The sequence below is a fragment of the Tamandua tetradactyla genome, chromosome 2, assembly GCF_023851605.1.
Source record: "Tamandua tetradactyla isolate mTamTet1 chromosome 2, mTamTet1.pri, whole genome shotgun sequence".
Lineage (NCBI taxonomy): Eukaryota > Metazoa > Chordata > Mammalia > Pilosa > Myrmecophagidae > Tamandua > Tamandua tetradactyla.
This window is the reverse complement of record NC_135328.1, coordinates 90,624,999-90,642,687: the sequence shown is the minus strand read 5'-3', so window position 1 is coordinate 90,642,687 and position 17,689 is coordinate 90,624,999. Positions and strand designations below refer to the sequence as shown.

General features: G+C 36.4%; 1 protein-coding gene across 5 annotated transcripts in view; it reads left to right on the top strand.

The window, feature by feature from the left end:
- KDM4C (lysine demethylase 4C) overlaps positions 1-17,689 on the top strand; it is a 596,944-nt gene that overhangs the window by 451,992 nt on the left and 127,263 nt on the right. For all 5 annotated transcript variants that reach the window (XM_077148206.1, XM_077148204.1, XM_077148205.1 and 2 more), the window contains 2 exons: positions 37-92; positions 2,123-2,231. In XM_077148206.1, coding sequence (XP_077004321.1) covers positions 37-92; positions 2,123-2,231 — 165 coding nt within the window. The remainder of the gene's footprint in view (positions 1-36; positions 93-2,122; positions 2,232-17,689) is intronic.

Below are 17,689 nucleotides of genomic sequence, written 5' to 3'. Positions count from 1 at the left end.
TGATAATTGGTATTTTTTTTCCTTCCTTTTTTCCAGGAATGCTGTCTCTGCAATTTGAGAGGGGGTGCTCTTAAGCAAACTACAAACAATAAGTAAGTAATACACTCATTATGTTAAATTTCATTGTTTTTCCTTTCTAGAATGTTGACATTCTCTCTGACAGTTTGCTTTCCCTCTCACTGTTAAGCGCATTGTTCCAAAGCTTTTGCTGTCCGCATCTCAGGGTAGGGTTCTCTGTGTGTCTTCAAAGACCTTTACTGACACCGTTTTCTGCTGGACGAAGGTATTCTAAGTTGTGCTTCTGTTCTAAGTCTTTGACACCATGAAGAATAACCCTTCCTTTACTACAGAGTTTTTAAAATGAAGGCAGCCCATATCATCTAGGGCCTATTAGAATCTTAGTATTTAATATGATGTCATTAGAATCCTATTAGTCTAATAAAACAAGGGTATGCCTGAAAACAGTAAAGTCTGTTATATTCAGATAAGTTAAATCATAGTCCAAACAATAAGACAAAACCATTTGTTATTACCCTCAGTAAATTAACAAGAGGTATGTCACTAAAATGGAAAAAGGGTGAAAACACTGATCTTTAAGATTTAAAGGGGGCAGATGGAAAATATGAACAGAGTAAAAAAATGGACTGAAATACATTTTTCCATGAATTTCAATCGTATTTTCATGACCTAGCTTTAATTTTGAAAATGAAGTCAAAGATCCACCGATAAAAGCTTAGGCAGAAATTATAAACTGGCTCTCTAGAAGGGGCCAGATACAGCCCAACCGTATGTTTTGCTTGACTCACATATCATTTTATAAATTTGATCCAAAGAAAAAAGTAGAGAAAAATCCAGATTTTCATCTTTATTTGAAAAATGTTATGCATTGCAACCACCAGTTGAGGTGAGAACCTGTACTAAATGGGACATACACTTCCTGGGCCACCATGACTTACCAGTATATATGTGTACTGGATGTTGGTTCCCCTGGTATAATGCAACGATTGAACTGGCATAATTACATGCTTATGTTTATGTTTTTTGATTTCTTACAAGGAATAGCAAAGGTGTTTATCATTCTTATATTGATTTAGCCTAAGAAACTAATTTTACTTAATTTTGGATCTTTAACTGTACTAGTTGATGTGATTGGCAATATATTGAAACGTCTTGACTAGTTTTAGGATACTGCACAGGATATGCAGACGAAGAGACAGTTTGAGTGAGTTGCTGTACAGACCTAAGTTCTGTTCTTATGTTTGGGCTAGAACAAAAAGAACTTGTGTTTTCCACAGTATTAAATTTTTAATTAAAGACAAAAACATGTCCTAATGGAATAAGCACTTGAGTTGCCTTCCTTCTTGTGGTCCTTAAAAGTTGGGAGTCCTATGTTTTTTGAAAGAAAGAAATATATTTTATTTTAAAGACAGGTTGATGAATTTGATCATTCTTTAAAGGACTCTTCAAACCTCATGAGTCTTCATATTTGTTTGGAGGCATAATATTTATGAGAAACTCCATAGTGTTACTGGAAAAGTTGTCATTTTTCTAGAGCATTTCAGAATTTGAAAGGGAAAATTAGTTTGTAAGTTGGAAACAAGTCAATAAATACATTTCTTATCTCCTTATCTTTAGGTTCCTAAAATAAGGAATACGGGGAGAAACAATGTAATTAAAGACAATCAGTATGAATTCCTTTAGTAAATGTTTGCTACTTGAGCTTGTGTCCTTCATGACATTTGAATTATGTGAAAAAAAGGTTATGTTCTATATCTCCTTTATATCTTTTATTAATTGAACTAATCTTTTGCCACATAATGATTGGCTCATATATTAATTGTATATTTTGGTAAGAAGTGAAAAAGAAAACCTACAGTCAGTATTCCACAGATCAATTATAGAAAAATATTCATATTAACAGTATTTCTTGGTTTTCACCTAGTGGCAGGTATCATCTAGGAAGTTTAAAATTCCAAGAGTGTTTGTGATGGATTTAGGCTTTTGGCTCTCTTTCTCTTCTGAGTGTTTCCCATCTTTGAGAATTGCCATTGCTATTTTTGAAGTACAAAGGTATGTAAGTTTAGGGAACTTTTGTTTATGTTTCGTGTCTCCTTTTCTGTAGGTGGGCCCATGTCATGTGTGCTGTTGCAGTACCAGAAGTTCGATTCGTTAATGTCCCAGAAAGGACAGAAATAGATGTAGGTAGAATACCTTTACAGAGATTAAAATTGGTAAGTGGCAAAGCTTCCTTTTACCTCGTAAGTTAGAGTTAATTTCAAATTCTCCCATTTTTATTATCAATTTAGGCATTCCCAATATAATTTTACCCCAGCATCATTTTATTATTCTACCCTTATTGTGTTTTAGTCTCAATTGACTTGTCCATGTGTATTTCTTTCCTATTGTATTATGAGTCTGTATAGACTTCCACAAATTCTGTTTGAAACAAGGCAAATGATTAATACATTTCCTGGATTAATGTGAACTTTCAAACTAGGATATCTGGTGGAATTTGTCAATCATGACGCACGGCCTCCAATTTTATTTAAATTATTTACATTTTCTCTCTCTTGCCTCTCTTTGGTAGGTCTTAACTTAGCAAACTGTATCCAGCCTAATTTCATTAGCTCTTCACCAAGAAGAGACTTGCAGAGAAATACAAAAACTTTTGTTATTACTAAGGGGTTTTCTTACGCATGAAAATTCATTTAATTTGCTGAATAAATTGTCTTCTGACATGTTTTACAAACTTTTGTAAAAATCTTCCTACTTCTTCCCTTTGTTAAGGATATTTCTTACTGAAAACTTAGGCCTTTAACGCCTGTGCCAGTCCTGAGGACTTATGGAGAGAATAGCAGGGAAGCATGTGTTATTACAATCTCATTCAGGAGGTTGTTTCATAAATTCTGTTTATTGCAGTTGACAGTGGTGAAGCTTATCATTTTCTTCACAATACTGTGCTCTTTTGGATTATGTATATTACGTGTTTCTTATGTGATGTTTTTTGTCTTTTAATGATTAGTGCCTTTATAGTAATGTCTTGACTGATTGTAAGATCACATAAAGTCTTTTCAAATGACAATGTAAAGCTGCGTATATTGATGTATAAAGATGTCCATGATATATAGTTGGGTAAAAATATCAGTTATAAGATCAGATATTTTTCCATTTTTTTTAAACATAATGTTATATTTATGGAGTGTTTCTTGGAATGATGGTTATCACAATGCTCACAGCAGTTGTCTTAAGTGGGAACCTAAAAGGAAAAACTTCATTTTGGAAAATATCTATCACTCAGAAATGCTGTAATAGCTTGAAAGGAATCAATGAATGGTCAGAAATCTGGATGGCCTTTTCACCAAGAAGCCTCAAGAATGAACCATAACTATGGTGAATCTACTACAGTGCAATGCCTGCACCACAGTCTTTCCCAGTATCCTACTGTGATTAGACGCAGAGACTGGCTTTAAATAATAAAATTTATAAATGATCACTTGTAGGTGGGGTGGCATGTCCCTTCCCAGGGACCAGAATACTCTACACTATACCTAGCATCTCGTGAATGCTTTTCTGATGTTAGTTTATTTTTTATTTTTTATTTTTTTAGTTTATTTTAAGTTTAAGTGGTAATCCATTAAGTACATGGCTGGCAAGAAATCAGAGCAATAGTTTAAGTGGCATTCCCTCTAGCCAAAGTAAATCTAGGGAAATTATTTCACTATGCCTATCTAGTGAGTGTTAATGTCTTCAGGTGTCAGTTTTGATCTTTTTTCCTGGAGCTGTAGGCATCCCTTTTTTCTGGACTGTCTATTCACCTTCCTGTTAGGGGTAATATGGATTATTTGTATGCCAGAATCAATTTATTTCAGTTCTTACTTTACCAAACACTTAAAATACCTTTTTTGAATAAAACATGGTTCCTGTCCTCTAGCATATAATAGTTGTATTAGTTAGGGTTCTCTAGAGAAATGGAATCAACAGGAAACACTTGCAAATATAAAATTTATAAAAGTGTCTCACTTGACCACGGGAATGTAGAGTCCAAAATCCACAGGGCAGGTTGTGAAGCCGACGATTCCGGAAGGTCTGGGTGAACTCCACAGGAGAGGCTCACCGGCTGAAGCAGGAAGAGAGCCTGTGTCTTCTGAATCCTCCTTAAAAGGCTTCCAGTGATTATATTAAACATCACTCATTGCAGAAGACATGCCCCTTGGCTGATTACAAGTAGAATCAGCTGTGGATGCAGCTGATGTGATCATGATTTAATTCTATGAAATGTCCTCATCACAACAGACAGGCCAGCACTTGCCCAACCAGACAAACAGGTATCACCACCTGGCCAAGTTGACACATGAACCTGACCATGACAATAGTCTAAATCAGGATTTCTCAACCTGACAATATTGACATTTTGGACTGAATAATTCTTTGTTCTGGGGTATTAGCTTGTGCATTGTAAGATTAAAGCAGCCCTGACCAAACAGACATTGCCAAATATCCCATAGGAGGCAAAACCACCCTCAGCTGAGAACCACTGGTCTACAGGGAAAATATACACATAAAAAGAAAATTTTCATCCTTGCCATTTCTAGATGGAAATACTTTAGTTGAAAGAACTGAGTTAGAGATGGAGAGAACAGAATTTTAAAATTGTTTTTAAAGATAATTGTAGAGATTTTGGGTAATAAGCTTTGGCTTTGAATCTCTTATTTGCCTATTAAGTAATAAAATCTGCTAACATGTGCATTTTAGCTACTGTATAATTATTAAGTAATCTGTTTTATTTTACCTTATTTAACAGGTATTTTAACATTACCTGTTCACATTAAAACCAAACAAATTGAATACAGGCCAAATTTTAAGATTAGAATTTTTTGGTGTGTGTGTGTGTGTGTGTTTGTGTGTGTATGCATGCTGTGTGTGTAGAGAGAGTGAGAGGAATAGCCGTGGTGGTCACTTAGTAAATATTTTTGGAATAATAAGTGGCAGCGAGTCATTATTTGTTCTTCTACCTTAAAATCATGTTCAATTTGTTTCTAATGTCTACCTCAGGAGGTGTTGATCAGGTAATAAAGAATGACTTTTTGCATCTTCATGGTTTCTCATTTTAAAGTGATAATGGTAAATTCACAATATTGTGCGTTCTTCCCTAAAGCGAGGCGTATGTTTCCTTTTTGTCCCCAGGACACATATGGTTAGGCCAAGAAGCCTCGCAGAGCCTGTGAAAAACCCATGCAGCACTTTTCCAGGTGGCTGAAAGTTCTGATTTTGGAACCTCTGATTTTTAGGAATTGGAAACTGGAGTAACCTCATGAGGACAAGTTATTCGTCTCTAAAATAGTAGCAAGGGGGACTCGGAGCCTCTCCCCAATGTCCAGCAGGTGGTGCTGCTGCGCCGGCATCTCAATACTTTGCCCTTAAACCACCTCCCTTAGCTTGTGAAGTGCCCTGCTAGGGCCTTGGAAAAGACTTGTGTGTGTGTGTTTGTGTGTGTGTGTGTGTTTTGCATGAAACAGCACAATGAAAATGCTGTTGCAGAGCATTAAAAATGCTAAACTTCTGAGGGCCTTTTTTTTTTTCCAGTTCAGTTTTTCATTTAGCCACGTATAAAAGAGTTGCTTTCCCTTGGAGCTAGTTAGTGTTTTCCTGTATTAGTAATAAGCAACAGTGATAATAGCTAGTAACTGTAGGAGTCTTAAAGAATGATTGGTGACAAACATGAGCTTAAAAATCTCTTCCTAAGTATAAAAGCTTTATTATTTTTAAAACATATGCTTATTGTTAACAATCTTCATAGAATCTGTAATACTAGAATTTATGCAGAGCTATTTGAAAATTTTGAAAATATTGTTGTTAGCCTTTTTTTTTATGCAGAGGTTCAAGCTGCACCTTTTGGCAAGTCCTAAAATTATTGATCTGGGAACATCTTTGTGAAGGATGGAGGGTGATATGTATTTACTTAAGCAGATTTTCCCTATTACATATAATGAGTCATTTAAACAACAAAAAGGCAGTAAATGGAAAACAGTCCCTTCAGTACCCTTCACTGGATTTTGATGGTCCTAGAATGGTGTGTTGTTTATGATGAACCTTTAATTTATCCATCCACCTTGTTTGGTAATTTTGTATGTGAGGCCCCTGCTCATCATATTTAACTAAATGAGCAGTGATGACATGAGACTTATTTTCAAGATATTCCATTTTCTTGTATTTCTGTGGCTAGCTCTTTTACAAACTTTTCTAATTTATTAACTTTTTTTTAAACTAAAAATTTAAACTCAAAAGTATACATATCTTTATTGGTTTTCACCCAACTAAGTTTGTTTTTGCTTTCTTTAACAATATTATCTTTGTACAAAGTAATTATCTGACAGGTTTGTAAGGTGATTGCTGCCTCACATAAAAAAAATTCTACAAATTGCTATCTGAAAGCCTGGGACTCCAATCAGAGTCATCCTGTTACAGGAAAGAAATGGTTGAAAGTTACCTGAACATTGCTGAGAGTAGGCACAAGAGGGAAAACCATTTTCTCCATGGGCTTACTTTGTATTTTTTTAGTATTACTTAGTATTTTTTCTTACCTCCCTGTTCAAAATTAATTCCTTTACTTCCAAATGACTTCAATACAGGAATAGTTATCCTGGCAAGTGCCATCATCCCCATTTCATCCACCACTGTTTTCATTTATCCAGAGAATACCGGAGAGTTGGCACTGGTAGAAAAAAACAAGGAAGGATGCTGAGGATATTTCTTATTCCCCACCTAAATGAATTGTATAATTCCTCGGTGTGCTTGGGAATGCCAGTCTAGGGACTTGTTGAAGTCATAGGTGATTGGTATGCAGAAGGACAAAAGAAAAAGGATTGCCCACATGCGGTGTCCAGTATAGAATTTACTCAAGATCATTTCCATTTCTTCTCTCCTTCTGTCCTGTTTTCTCTATTTGTATGATTGATTGGGCATAGTCATAACTGAGTCTCTGAAAGAGGATTAAAATTGTGCAAAACTGAGAACTCATAAACAAAACAAAATAGGAAAATATAAAACACATTAAGTAAGAATTATCTTTCTTTTGTAATGGAAAAATACAGGTAAAAATTAAAGGAAAAACAATCAAGAACAGGAGTTAGAAAGGACAGAGTTTTACAGCATTATTATATCAGAAGAAGAAAGTAGTAGAAATCAGTAAGCAGATCACCCAAAGTTTTGGAATTTGACTATAAAATATAAGGAAAGAACACTGGGGAAAAAAAAGCATCAAAAGGAGTTAAAAAAAAAAAGTATGGATTTCTGATCATATTTGTCATTTATGTTTATTGCATACTTTGATGACTTCTTGATGATTAAATTAAATTAGAGGACTGTAGAGTCCTTGTAAATAAAATAGCAAGGGAAGTTTATGGACATAAGACATCTTAGAAAATAGCAGCTGACCATAAATGCAACTATTTGTTTTATACATTCTTCCTATTAGGAAGAGAAAATTTTCATAGGAGTGTATCAGTGTCTGTGGTTGCTAGCGTTGCCTAAGAAGATTGGCTTTTTGTAATGACCAGAATGCATCCATCCTCACACTGCTGCAGCTTGTGCCTCTGGTTTCTATATCTGTAGACCTTAGGAGTTTTACATTTGAAATCCAATTTTTGCAACCAAATATAGGGAGAAATGAATTTTGGAATAGCTGCAGTTGCCCCTGGGCATTTGATGACCTCTGATTTGTATTTGACAAGTGAACCAAGCAGAGGCACAAGTGTTCTCTGAGTGAAGAACATTATTTTGAAAAGGAATTTACACTGCAATAATGACTGAACTACAAGCCTCTCAGCATCTGGCTGAGAACATACTATTCTGCTGAGAAGCTTCTATACACTTTAAAATTTGTACCTGAAGGCAAATAATAGTGAACTTGAAAGCCAACGATTATAGTTTTGAAAGGTACATCAATTCTGAAAATAGAGTGGTTTCACGGTGGTATTCCATCTGAATCTCCAAATCAAGGGGGAAAAATACATTTAGGCTTCCTATTTCTTAGAACTAGGCACTTGTTCTCATGCTAACTGGCTCTTGTTATCAGAGGTACTGAATACTAAAAATTGAATTACTGAGAGATAGGAATGGGGTCTGCCTCTCATACTGTAAGATCCCTCTGAGTCCTAGTTAGTTAATGTTATGGCAATGTTAGTGAGCATCTTTGGTTTCTTTCTTAGAGGAGTCGGGGTTGTATTTGACAGGCCCTCCATTAATGCGTTTCGGGAAATGTAAAGACATATTGATTACCTTTCTTTACCTTAAAAGAAAAAAATGTAGCATTGTAAAGGCAATCATTGTAAAGGCAATCAAAAAAAGGCAATCGTTATGTTCCACATTAACTCATGTACTGATTTATTCCCATGTTCAGCTATTTTTAAAGACAAAGAAATTCTCAGAAAGTAATTAACATTGACAACAATGAGCAAGTTTTTTAAACATAGTTAAGGAAAAATTTGTGTTGAATAGTGAACTAGTAAAAGAGGAATAAGTAGTACAATAAATGATATAATTGAGGTGTGCTGTCAGTTATTTAGTAAGTCCATTATAAAATTTTACAGTATCATTAAGGTAATGTTCTTCAGGATTCCAACATTACACATATCCCAAAATTCTATGGTTCTTAAATAAGTGTAGCATAAAAAAATGTACATTACTGCTTGTATAGAGCTTAAGTGTCAGAATGATTTGCTACAGGGACTAGATCCTATTGCAAGCTGTCAAATTTGTATATTGCTATAATACCAAACCATAAAATCTTTTGAGTAAAATAGAAAATGTCAGATGGGTATGACTACAAGTAATATACTTTCTGAAAGCTGTAGATATCTATAGGGGAAAATGTGTAAATGCATGAAATGTTATCTTGTTATTATGGATTTTTCTTTATCTGTTGAGAGAAAAACTGGGAGGCAAAAGGAAAATTGGCTGGAGCCTTAAAAAATTCAGTTTTGAACTCATTTTTCCTCAGGACTAATTTTAAAAAACATTATTAGATAGATAAGTAGAGCTTCAGATAATTCATGATTAAAGAATATTGTGAAGGACTAATCTCGTTTTCTAGGTTGCATTGCTGAACAGTTCGTTTTTTTCTGATCTTGTCTGCCTGCGTAGTGATTGCTGACAGATCTTTTAATTGTGTAAGCAGGGGCCTGGATTCTGGAGATGGGGTCATCACTTTCACTGCCACACTGATGAGGTCGATGCCTGCAAACTGTGGCAGCTTTTTAGTGTCCCTAAACAGACTGTGGTCCAATAATGATTGAAAGGAGAGGGGTGATAATTTTGGAAGGGTACAGTCATTATTGTAAAACCGTGGATTCATTATGCTTTGTTTTGCTGAGAAGAGGGGGCTCAGGGATATTAGTCAATTTTCTTTGTCCCATATTTTAGTATCAATTATTCCCTCAGAAGTGTGTTTTTGAAAACAAGCAAAAAAAAAAATCATAAAAGCTTTGAGTACAAAGGGAGAACTTTTCATGCTTGTAATTAATTTCGCCTGAGCCATAGTGGTATATTTTACATGTGGTCCCACAAAATAGTGATACCTTTGGTTAACATGACCTCATGTTACGGACACCAGCACAGTTTTAGCCTGCCACGGTTTGGATTTAATCCTCTAAATCCAAAGATTCTCTACGTTGTTCTGTACTGCCCTTTGGATCATGTCATTCTGAGAAGCCTCTATTATGCAGTGATTAAGCATGCAAGCTCTGGAGTCAGTCTGCTAAGGCCTTGATCCTCCACTTACTAACGGGGAAACCTTGAGCACGTTAACCTTCTGACCCTCATCTATAAATTATGGTTGTGAGGATTCAACAAGAAAATGAAAGACCTGGCATAGAGTATTAGTAGTATTAACTTTTTAAATTATTATTATTATTTATATATTTTTATTACTATTATTATTTTTTTTACATGGGCAGACACCGGGAACTGAACCTGGGTCTCCGGCATGGCAGGTGAGAGCTCTGCCATTGTGCCACCATTGCCCACCCAGTATTAGCTTTTATTGTTTGATTTTCTTTCCTTATTTTACTAATGCTGGGAAAATTTAAATATGTGAAACAGCTTTGGGCATTTAGAGAGTACTGTTTTTAAACTACTCAAACTTTCTTTTAAATGGAATCCATTAAAACGGGATATTCTGTCATCACCATAGCAAGCTGTCCTAGAGAGGCTGTTTCTTCCACATCGTAGCCTTCACCACCTTCCCCTTCAGTTCTTGCCACAATTCATAGTATGAACAGCTTGCTGGTGTGAGACACGAGTCCAGAAATGTAGCCGGTGCTTTGTTTTGACCACGGCCATTGTAAAGTGGTCTTGTTCAAGACTTTGGCTTAGCATCAACATCTTGCCTTGCCTTTCCTGCCTGACACAGTGCAGCTGCTGGTCTACAGTGGTTTGGACTCTAGGGAATGACCATGGCCCATGAGAACTTTACAGGATACCCTTTCCTCTGAGTCTGGCTTTTGTCTCCACTTTTTCATAGAAGAACTGAATTGACCAACCTCTTAGGATACCCTGGGGTTCTCTCAAAGTTCAGGGGCTAGAGTTATCTTGGGTAAGCCATTGTACCTCTGTCTTCCATATCAGCGTTCAGAATAGAGCAGTAGTTCTCAAGGTAGGCTATACTTGTTTTTCGAGAGTCTTTCAGGAAGTTTAGAGGGGTTTAGGTTTGTATTGATGATGTAATTTGTAACAGTGGGTAAGACCACCATTTATTGAAAGAGTTCTCCACAAAAAAGGGGGGAAAATCCCTAGTTTGTTTTGTTTGCAGATGTCCATGATGGTAGCACTTTCACCAGTATCCAATTTCAAATTACTGATGTGATGACAACGAGTTCTCAAAATTCCTAAAATTTAACAGTCACCTCTTTGGAGCTTATACTAGCCTGCTCCGGAACATCACTGAAAAACTGGCACCTTTCACAAATCAAAGCATTGGCACCAATTGTGTTTCACTGCTACGCACTTGCGATTAAAACATATAAGAAGATCCTTAATGAAGTAGTAAAGTTATTAATGTACACACTTAAAAAAATTTCTGTGGGACAAAATAGCACTACTGCTGCATGCTGAAATAGAGTAGTTGTCTTGAAGAAAAGAACTTCTGGGATAGCTTGTGTTGTGAGCTGAATATCTCCCCCCCCTTTTTTTAATGGAGCACTATTTTTAATTACACCTTCTTTTCCCCCAATATTTTGTCTCTACCTTCAACTCTTCCTGGTGTTTTCTAATTAGGAGACCCTCTTTTTTACTTTCTCTGAAATAAATCTTGTGGTTTTTCTGGTTTGTGGGAAGGGCATTCAATCAGTTTCATTAAATGAGGAGGGGACCCAGTACTACCAATATATGACCTTCTTGGGGATTCTGCAGTATGCTTGGTCTGGTTTGTGGCCTTCTACCTTGCTATCTTAGAATTCAGCTTTCTTGGTTCTGCTCAAGTCAAGTCATCAGTTGTCTCCTGGCTTTCTAGTTTTCAAATTTTTCTTTGCTTTTGTCTTCTCTTTTGTTCTCCCATCATTTGGATTTATGCTTTTTCAATTAATCCCTTTACTGTTTTAAGGGAATTTGTAGAAGGGGTGGAACTAAAATAGTGTCTTCAGTTTTCCTTTTAACCTGAAAGTCCCATGAAGTGATCATTTATGGTTCTGTTATGGGCAAGCAATGCTATGAACACTTTTCCCCCAATTTGAGAAGGAATGGCCTTCAGTTGGCTATGTGGAAATCAAATTTACTTTTTATCCTTATTTCAAGAGTAATATATACTTATAGACTTTTTGAAAACTATGAATAAAGAGAGGTAGGAAGTGTAGTGAAACTATGAAATTCTGAATTACATTTTGAAATAAATATTAGTTTTGATTTTTTTGAAACTAGAGACCATGCTATTGATTATGTTCATGGATATAAATAATTATGGAAATGAAATAATATTATAAATTATAATTTGCCACATTTCTGTTTTAAAATAAAATATCATGGGCGGTGCAATGGTGGCTCACCAGGGCAGAATTCTTGCCTGCCATGCCGGAGAACCAAGTTCGATTTCCGGAGCCTACCCATGCCAAAAAAAAAAGTATCATAAACATGACTTCTTTGTCCTTTGTAACTGTTTTTTACTTAAAGTCTATTTTATTTGATATTAGTATAGAAACCCCAGTTCTCTTTTGGTTACTTCTTGCATGGTATATATTTTTTCCATCGTTTTAACTGTCAACCTACTTTTATCTCTGATTTTAAGGTAAGTCTTTTGCAGACAGCATATGGTTGGGTCATGCTTTTTTATCCATTCTGCCAATCTCTGTGTTTTGCCTGGAGAGTTTAATGCATTTTCATTTAAAGTCACTACTAATAATACAGAAGTTTCTTCCACTGTTTTGCTTTTAGCTTTTGTAAGTCTTTTACCTTCTTTGTCCCTTGCAATAAAGCCAGCTTTTCTGTTTATCTGCTTTTTTGTGTTATACCATATTGACTACCTTCTCACTTCTATCTGGATATAATATTTCATCTTTTTTCCTTGTGTTTACCATGGGGTTAAAATGTACACCCTAAATAGTATCAAACCAAGTATATCTTAACTTCAATAGCATGCACATATGTTTCTCTTATATCCCTCTTTCCTCCCACCTTTTTTTTTGTACCGGTTACCACTTATATCTTTTTACAGTATTTCCAAAATCCCAGATTTTCATTACTTTTTATACATTTGCATTTTAGCACCTATAGGAAGTAGGAAGTCAAGTTACACACCAAACAAATACAATATAATGCCAGCCCTTGTAATTGCCGAAATGATTACCTTTACCACATATCTTCTTTTTGTTGCTTTGAACCATGGTCTCTTGTATTTTCCTTTCAGTCTAAAGAAGTCCCTTTAAATTGCTGGTAGAATCGGTGAACTACCTCAGCTATTGTTTATCTGAAAATGTCTTAATCTCTCCCTCTGTTTTTTTTTGAGGGGTTGTGGTGCATGGTACAGGAATCGAACCTGGGTCTCCCGCACTGAAGGCAAATATTCTACCACTGAACCACCTGTGCACCCCATTGTTTTTTTAAATGCAATTTTATTGAGGTATGTTCATATACCATATAATCATCCAAAGTATACAATCAGTTGTTCACAGTGTCATCATATAGTTGTGAATTCATCATCACAATTGATTTTTTATCATTTTCATTGTTCCAAAAACAATAAGGATAAAAATACAAAAGAATACCCCAAACTTCCCATCCCCCCTATTATTTATTTTTTTGTCTGTATTTTCTTACTCATCTGTCCCATACACTGGATAAAGGAAGTGCCAATCACAAGGTTTTTACAATCACACAGTCACACCTTAAAAGCTATATATACAGTCATCTTCAAGAGTCAAGGCTACTAAATTACAGTTGAGCAGTTTCAGGTATTTCCTAAGTATTCCACTAAAACCTTCTATATCTTCAAATCTGTTGTTGTAGGTCTCCATTGTGTTTTTCGTATTTTCTACTGTGCCTTTCACTCCTGCAATTTGTTTTTTCAAGCTTTTGAGTTCTTCTTTATGTTCACCCAATGTCTTCTTTATATCTTTTGTCTCTATTGCCATATCTTCCCTCAACTCATTGATTTGATTTTTGAATTGATTTAGCATGTTTGGTTCAACATTAATTACTTGTTTCAACTCTTGAATCTCTTTTGAAGTGCTAGTTTATTCCTTTGACTGGAACAAACTAGCATACTTTGTTTATACTAGTATGACTCACGAGTTTTTGCTGGTGTCTAGGCATCTGATTTCCTGGATTAGTTTATTCTAAAGATAATTTTCACTCTTATACCTGGGGTTTTCTTGTTGGTTGGCTTTGTTTTCTATCTGTTCTTTGGCATTCAGCTCAGCTTATTCTAGACCTCTAACATAGCTTCTGGTTTAACTGGTCAGAATTTTTCAACTCTTGTTTTTCTGGTTCTTGCTCTGACTATATGGAACCTTTTTTTGAGGCAGGGCTCCCAAAGTATGATTGGGGACCCTGATCAGAGTTTTCCAGTCAAGGTAGGCCCAGGTCTCATGAGGAGGGTATAATTGTTATCAAATTTCCTTGAGGATAAGACCCAGCAGGTTTCTGACTTTCCTTCAGACTGTGCTTTTCCTTTCCTGGCCAACAAGTGGCACTTCTCAGCCCATAGCTCCCCACCGGCGTAAAGTGGTATGTGGAGCCTTTAATTCTCAGCCTCCCAGGAGCATGATTGAGACAGAGGCTGAGGTGGAAGACAGGTTCAAGGTCTGTCTGCTCCCCACTTTCTTGGGTCTGAATGTTCTTAAGTAGGGCTGCCACTTAAGCTGGCCCCACTGCTCCCTTTTCTTAGGGAAGATAAGCCCTTTAGGGAATTATCTCCTTCCCTTGACTCGTTTCTTTGTCTCTCAGACCTATCTTAACTCCTCCCTTTCCTGGGTTAGCTCTGACAATTGAAAATGACTCAGGCTTTCTCTAATGAGCTACTTACAATACTTTAAAATAAGAAAAAAAAGGAAAGACTATAAAAGAATATATATATATATATATATATATATATATATATATATATAATAAAATCTCTTTTCAAAGCCAGTTCCCAGCCCCCATACTTTGCCAATCTCAAGGTGAAGTTGGTACTTGGCTCTATGTATCCTATATCTTGTGGCATAGCCCTTTTCTAGTACTCTGAGCTTGCCACTTTCATTTTTTTTTCTCCTTCATCAATCCCATCTCCTCTCTACCAGAGTTGCTTTCCTTCTTTCTCTGTGCTTGGACCCATATTTAGCAGTTCAAACTTGTTAATTAAAACTGCAGTTTAAGCTTTGTTGAGCTGTTTTCCCTTGCTCCCAGTAAAGAGGCTTTCTTTTTCCTTCTGGGAGAGTGTCTCCAAACTTATCATGCAGTGGAGGAAGTATGCCAACCTCTGGAGTTTGTGGGCTTTACTTACAGTTCTGTGCTGTGATCTCAGCCCTCCACCCATTCCAGACTGATGCACGATGTATATCCAGCCATGAATGTCCCTAAAACAGTTGTTCCAGATAGTTCCCGGCTATTTACTATCTGCTGTAGAGGACTAGTTTAATTTCACACCTCCCTATGCTTCCATCTTGCTCCACCTCCCCTCTTCCTCATTTTTGAAAGAGAGTCTCATCAAATATAAAATCTTTGGCTTGGAGTTATTTTTCTTCAGCACTTTAAGTATTTCAACCTACTGCCTTTTTACTTCCATGGTTTCTGAGAAGAAATTGGCACTCAATCTAATTGGGACTCCCTTGTACATATCACCTTACTTTTCTCTTGCAGCTTCCCAAACTTTCTCCTTGTCTTTTGCATGTGATAGTGTAATCAATACATAATTAATACATAAGTAGTTGGGTTTTTCTTCGTGTTTATCCTATCTGCTGTTTGTTCTTGGATGTGCATTTCACAGCTTTTGCTAAGTTTGAGAAGTTCTCTTTCACTATTTCTTTAACTATTCCTTCTGCCCCTTTCTGTCTTTCTTCTGCTTCTGTGAATCCCTTAATGCATATATTGGTGTGTTTTATGGTGTCCCATTGCTGTCTTAGGCTATTTCATTTTTTATATTTCTTTTTTTCTACCTGCTTCTCAGCCTGACTCATTTCAAGTGTCTTGTTTTCAAGTGCACTGATTCTTTCTTCTGTCAGCTCCAGTCTGCTCTTGAAATCCTCATGGGCATTTCTCATTTCAGTTATTGTGGCCTTCACAAACAGTAGTTCTGTTTGGGGCTTTTTAGGAATTTCTATTTATTTAGACCTTCATCTTATTCATTCATTATTTTCCTGATCTTTCTCTAAAGTATATGAAATTTCCTTCATTTCCTTAAGTATTTTTAAGATCATTTTTTTAAAGGCTTTGTTCAGTATGTCTCCATTCTTGTCTTATCCATTGATATTTTCTGTATTTTTTATTCTCTTTCTTGGATGGGCAATCATTTCTGTTTCTTTATCTTATGCTCCTTTGTTGCACATTATACATTTTAATATTTCAAAATGTTAGCTCTGGTATTTAAATCTTTAGTATATCTGTCTCTTGGTTTTGTAACCAACTGGTGATAAAACAGAGAAAGTCTTGGTTTTCAGCCCTCATATCAGGAGGTTCAGCCCAAGGTAAATTCATTGTGTAGGGTTTTCCCTATATTTCTGGGCCTCCATCTTGTCTGGGGTTTTGCTTGCTAGTTGTTTTGGCGTTTCCCTGTTTACAGTAGTCTTGGTTGTCCCTTCTGTTTCCCAGGAGACAGCCCTCTCTCTATTGTCTATTTGTTACTAGCAGGCCTTTATTCCAGACTGTCCGCCTCTGTAGATTTTTACCCTCCTTTCATAGTGTCTTGTTCCTTTTGCTGGGTGGTAAAATTCTGGGTGGAAGGTCACCCTCAGAAGGTGACTTTCCTAGCTCATACTGGGTCAGGAACCCATGAAGGGGTCCCTGACCATCTCTAAAGTGCCTTTGAGAGGGGATCGGGAAGGGGTTCAAAATCTATTCTGATGACTCCATGAATATCCAGGAAATGCAGCCTTTCAGGTAACTGTCTCCCACAGCTCCTAGGAGGTGCTGGATCTTTAAATCTCCATCACCCCCACCCTCTCTGGGGGGGTTGACTCACAGGGGCTGCTGCTGCCTTTGTCTGGGGTGAATTGCCCTTATTAAGGGAGTAGCTGCCCTTAGAGCTGGGAACCCGTGATCTGAATTCCCTAATCAAAAGCTTTCACCCACTCCTGTTCTTGGAGGTAAGAATTTTTATGTCCCTTTCTGTCACCAATAGCTAGCCAGGGACTGGACTCCACAGGAGCGTGCTGTGAGAGTGAAGGATGGGAACTGGTAGCTGCCATGCAGACAGAGCGATTTACAGTTCTTTATGGTAATCCATCAGCCTTTTCCTCCTGCTCTTCCCTGGATATGTCACGTGTTCTTCTGGCCGCTGGAGTTTCAAAATACTTGTTTTGAATAGTTGGTGGGAGGACCGAGTCCTAGAGCACCCTACTCCACCATCTTCCCTGGAAGTCTTTTATCGTTATATTTTCTGCATTTGCCTTTTAGATCCTGTATTAAGTAAAGAATGAAGTTGCAAATCAGAACTATAATAATTCTGGCATTTTTATTTACCCATGTCCTAACCTTCACCAGACATCCATAATTCTTCATGTGACATCGATGTATAGTGTTCTGTCCTTTCCTTTCAACCTATAGACCTCTCTTCAGCATTTCTTGTAAAGTCAGTCTAGTGATGACAAAGTCCTCAGATCTTGTTTATCTGGGAATGTTTTAATCTCTCTCAATTTTGAAAGATAATTTCATGGAATATTGAATACTTGGTTTACAATTTTTTTTTCTTTCAGCCCTTATTTTACCACTGTCTTCTTGCCTCCACAGTTTCTGATGAGAAATTAGCACATACTCTCATTGAGGTTCTTGTACATGACATATTGCTTCTATTTTGTAGCTTTCAAAATCATTTTTTTACCTTTGGCATTTAACAGTTTGATTAATTGTATAGTGTGGGTCTATTTGGGTTTATCTTGTTTGGAATCCATTGAGCATGTTGAATGTGTGTATTTATGTCTTTTGTTAAATTCTGGAAATTTTCAGCCGTTATTTTTTTTTTTTGAGAGTTCTCTCTGCTTCTTTCTCTCTTTTTTCCTCCTTCTGGGAT